Here is a 5,203-nt window from a genome sequence, read left to right as displayed (position 1 = left end):
AGATAATGCACATAAATTTTTTTTATTAAAAAATGAATGAGATGTTCCCGATTCCTTCTATTCATCTCCCCAAAGCTAAGAGTGACGGTAGATTCTCTCACGCCCTTTTCCTGGGAATCTAATAAGCAAATGATAGAAGAGTTAGGAGGGGAAAGGAAACTTGAAACAAAAGTTTTATCTGGTTTTCTTCCCTATCCAACCGCACGACAACTTCTAGAAAAATTATGACCAGCATATAGCCCTTCTTATGGGGGTCCCCGCCCCTTCAGGGGAAGCGGGCAAAGGGAGGTCTGGTTATTCGAGGTATTAAAGGAATAAATACTTAGTCCACAAATAAACGAACTTTCTGGGATTCCTAGAGAGAAGGAGAAAGCTTGAAAGGGTGAGGATCCAGAGTCGCTTTAAGTCCATATCCAGAATAATATCTCTGGGGTGTCTTAACCGTTTGCAATCGCTTACTCCGTCCTTCCACGGAGCTCCGATACCCAAATAGCTTATCAAACATCAACCAACCAACCAAGACTGAAATATAAAGTCGGCTTGGAGAACCCCAAGGAGGCTTTGCCAGGAGCCCGAAGGAGCGTCTGGGTTGGTGTTCGAGGCGCCGTACAGGGTTGGGGAACCGCGCTAGGGACGCGTGTTGTGGGGCAAAGCCCCCGGAGAAAACCGCTGGGTTTTTCTGCTCGGGCAGAGGAGCCCGGCTCTGCCCGGCCCGGGGCTCGCTGCATTGTTCTCGGCTTTCGGGAGCGCGGGAGTCAACTTGTCAAAGGGAATTTCTCCCCGCGAAAAGGGAGCCACACTGCGAAGCCGGAGTCGGTGGGCTGCAGGCGTCTACGCGGGAAGGGAAAGGGGGAACCGAGTAGAGTTATTTCACTGTCTTCCTAAACTTCCACAAAACTGCTCACGATGACGCGGGTGATTTGCCGAATCCACGGCGAATTTAGAGGATTAAATTCTCAAGAAAATGTTACTTTCCCGCTCCGCCTTTCTCCTGTAGACGCCGTGGCCCGCCTCCTCAGGTGGGGGTGAGGGGCATTCCATATCTATAATTTACCCCTAAAACCTTTACAGGTTATTCTTGACGGCCCCGAACCTGGGAACTCCCTGTCGATTATTATTTGCTTAAATAATTACAACATTCAGGGAGGCCCCTTCCATGCCAATCCAGCACGTTTGCTTTGAATCCATTACACCTGGGCCCAGATAATTAGGAAATCTAATTATTCGCCTCATCACTCATTAATAAGAAAAATAGTCCCAGGGTCTTTGCTACTTACAACGTCTTTGGGGAGAGAGAGATTTGACCACGTTAATCAATTCGATTTTATATTTTAAACTAACTTTTTTCCTTTAAAGGAGAGTGCTTTTTTTTTGCTCTGGACACGTGGGCCCATTAACCAAAATATGATAATAAAATAAAATTTCATAAGATACAACACTTGGAAAAAAAAAAACTTTTCAAGTTAAGACTGAGCTGCATTAAAGTCTGGCTCCGCTCGGCTGGGTCTTAGAGCCGACGGATTCAGGCGCTCCTCTCCCTGATTGGTGACAACTCCCCACAGTTGCAGCGTTATTGGTCCAAAGTTCCCGGAGGGGGCGTGGCAGGAGGAAAGTAAAAACTCGCTTTCAGCAAGAAGACTTTTGAAACTTTTCCCAATCCCTAAAAGGGACTTTGCTTCTTTTTCCGGGCTCGGCAGGGCAACCAGTCTGGACCCCGGCTCGCTGACCCTCACGGCTACCGATTTGCTGGGGGTTTGGAGAGCCGCCTTCCCCCTCCTGGCACCGACTGGGGGCCCAGCCTTGGTCCACCCCGCGCGTGGCGTATCCGCTGCGTCCCCCACCGCCCGCCCGGGCTGCCACCCGCCGGGTCCCGAGAGCGAGCGAGCGAACGAGCAGGGCCCGGCGCTGCGCTCGCCCTGGGCGCGCCCTCCAGGATGCTGATCCGCCCAGTCCGCTGAAAACGAGCGCCCCTTCTCCTCCCGAAGGCGGGCGCCCAGCGCCGGCGCCTCCTCCACCTCGTCCCCGAGGCTTCCAGGCGCCCCGGGCTCCCCCCGCCGGCTCCTTTCCTCTCTTGCGCGCGCTCTCTCGGTCGCTGTCTCTCCCTCTCTTGCTCTCGCAGGGCCTTCCTTACGGTCCGTGCGCGAAGGCGGTGACGAGCCGTCTCGGACGCAGCATGCAGGCACGCTACTCTGTGTCCGACCCCAACGCCCTGGGAGTGGTGCCCTATTTGAGCGAGCAGAATTACTACCGGGCAGCGGGCAGCTACGGCGGCATGGCCAGCCCCATGGGCGTCTATTCGGGCCACCCAGAGCAGTACGGCGCAGGCATGGGCCGCTCCTACGCGCCCTACCACCACCACCAGCCCGCGGCGCCCAAGGACCTGGTAAAGCCGCCCTACAGCTACATCGCGCTCATAACCATGGCGATCCAGAACGCACCCGAGAAGAAGATCACCCTGAACGGCATCTACCAGTTCATCATGGACCGCTTCCCCTTCTACCGAGAGAACAAGCAGGGCTGGCAGAACAGCATCCGCCACAACCTCTCGCTCAACGAATGCTTCGTCAAGGTGCCCCGCGACGACAAGAAACCTGGCAAGGGCAGCTACTGGACCCTGGACCCGGACTCCTACAACATGTTTGAGAACGGCAGCTTCCTGCGGCGCCGGCGGCGCTTCAAGAAGAAGGATGTGCCCAAGGAGAAGGAGGAGCGGGCCCACCTTAAGGAGCCGCCCCCGGCGGCGTCCAAGGGCGCCCCGGCCGGGCCCCCCCTAGCGGACGCCCCCAAGGAGGCCGAGAAGAAGGTGGTAATCAAGAGCGAGGCGGCGTCGCCGGCGCTGCCGGTCATCACCAAGGTGGAGACGCTGAGCCCCGAGAGCGCGCTGCAGGGCAGCCCGCGCAGCGCGGCCTCCACGCCCGCCGGCTCCCCCGACGGCTCGCTGCCAGAGCACCACGCAGGCGCGCCCAACGGGCTGCCCGGCTTCAGCGTGGAGAACATCATGACGCTGCGTCGCCGCCGGGCGGCGAGCTGAGTCCCGCCGCCGGGCGTGCGGGCCTGGTGGTGCCGCCGCTGGCGCTGCCCTATGCCGCTGCGCCGCCTGCCGCCTACGGGCAGCCGTGCGCTCAGGGCCTGGAGGCCGGGGCGGCCGGGGGCTACCAGTGCAGCATGCGCGCCATGAGCCTGTACACCGGCGCCGAGCGGCCGGCACACATGTGTGTCCCGCCTGCGCTGGACGAGGCCCTCTCGGACCACCCGAGCGGCCCCACGTCGCCCCTGAGCGCCCTCAACCTCGCCGCCGGCCAGGAGGGCGCGCTCGCCGCCGCGGGCCACCACCACCAGCATCACGGCCACCATCACCCGCAGGCGCCGCCGCCGCCTCCGGCTCCCCAGCCTCAGCCCGCGCCTCAGCCCGGGGCCGCCGCGGCCCAGGCGGCCTCCTGGTATCTCAACCACAGCGGCGACCTGAACCATCTCCCGGGCCACACGTTCGCGGCCCAGCAGCAGACTTTCCCCAATGTCCGGGAAATGTTCAACTCTCACCGGCTGGGGATTGAGAACTCGGCCCTCGGGGAACCCCAGGTGAGCGGTAACGCGAGCTGTCAGCTACCTTACAGATCTACGCCGTCCCTCTATCGTCACGCCGCTCCCTATTCCTACGACTGCACGAAATACTGACCGGCTGCGGCCGCTCTGGCTTCGCCTCCCCTACGCGACCCTCTCAGACAGTCAGGCTGCCGAGAAGCAAAAAGAACCAAAACACGGCCACCAGCTTTTTCTCTGACCCGGGAGCAGAGCGCGCGCGCGCCGGCCTCAGCCCTCTGGGAAGCTGCAGGTAACTTTAATTCGCCGCCCCGTTTCTGAGATTCCCAAGAAGCCCCTATGAAGGGAGGCAGCCCAACAAATGAATATTGATTTTAAAATCCCCTTCCCTACCAGGATGTCTGTGCTCTCTGCTCCACTCGGGGTTTCCAAAATTAAGTTATGGACCAAATCCCATAGCGACCCAGTAATGACTCTCTGTAGAGACCCCCATAGGTTCATAGGTTTATGGGGTTCTCTATAGATTTTGTATGTGCTGTGTGTAATTTTAAATTTCTCTAACCGTGCTGTACAAATGTATGGATTTGTAATCAGGCTATTTTTTTGTTGTTGTTCAGAGCCATTAATATAATATTTAAAGTTGAGTTCACTGGATAATTTTTTCATTTTGCCCAACCATTGCTAACTGCCAAATTGAACACTCAAAAAAATCTATGTGGGGTTTTTCCCCCTGTACAATTATGAGATATAATTCTTCTCCCACTTGTAGGTCTTTCACAAAACAAGAAAATAATTTATTTTTTGTTGGTGGTGGTGGAGAAAGAAGTCAAGTATCTGAATCTTTTTATTTACAAAGTGTGATGGTTTTGTATAGTAGATTCCTCCCTGAGCATTCCTAAAAGAAAAAAAAAACTTAAAATTTTTTAACTTCACCTGTGTTTGTCTTATGTGGTCTTAATTGTTGTACTTACCTTAAAATAAACCCATGTTGTTTTTCCGCCCAAAAACCAGTGTGTTTGTGTTCTCACATTTTTAAAAAACAAAGCGTGTTTGCGAATCCACCTGTTTTGATTATTTTTGTTACTCAGGTGGGTAAATGTGTAGACATATATACACAGATGATCACAGAGGAATGGGGGCTCTCCCCTGTTGTCTTGTTCGTGACAGAAAAGGCTTTCGATTAATTCAAAATCTCACCCTGGCCGAGGCAGTTGAGAAACAGTCCTTGTTGGAAGCGGCTGCCTGAGGGACTGCTTGCCGTATGTCATTTGCTGTATTTCATTTTGCTAAATGCAGAAAAATATGCCAATTGTCAAAACAAACAGTGCCATTCCATTTGCATATCCAGCCATCCCCAATTTAGGAGAGAAGGAAAAACATTTTCCATTAGCTAACTACAAACCAGGGGGAGTCCTGCTTTCCCTGAATTTCCTAAAATGCGGACTTCCATACCCAGTTTAATGGTTTTTCAGAGAAGAATTTGAACTGGGCCAGTGAAGTTCCAAAGGAGACTGAGTCTGTAGTGTTTTATGACCATCCCCGCGGTGGCCATATCAGGGGCAGATTTCAGACCTCTTTACTTCTCGAATTGATTTCTAAATCTTTACTCTATTGCAGTGAAAAATTGTAGAGCCTCATAGCCCTTCAAAAATAATTTCCAGTG

The 5,203-nt window shown here is 54.2% G+C and overlaps 1 protein-coding gene across 1 annotated transcript; it reads left to right on the top strand.

Moving 5' to 3' along the window:
- Window positions 1-1,540: 1,540 nt before the first annotated feature.
- Window positions 1,541-4,547, top strand: FOXC2 (forkhead box C2). Its single transcript, XM_011370258.2, is given in 2 exon segments — window positions 1,541-3,008; window positions 3,011-4,547. Coding segments are annotated over 2 exon segments (1,500 nt in total). The 5' UTR covers window positions 1,541-2,173; the 3' UTR covers window positions 3,676-4,547.
- Window positions 4,548-5,203: the final 656 nt, after the last annotated feature.

This window comes from Pteropus vampyrus, unplaced genomic scaffold, assembly GCF_000151845.1.
Source record: "Pteropus vampyrus isolate Shadow unplaced genomic scaffold, Pvam_2.0 Scaffold166, whole genome shotgun sequence".
Lineage (NCBI taxonomy): Eukaryota > Metazoa > Chordata > Mammalia > Chiroptera > Pteropodidae > Pteropus > Pteropus vampyrus.
This window is presented reverse-complemented; position numbering and strand designations above follow the sequence as displayed.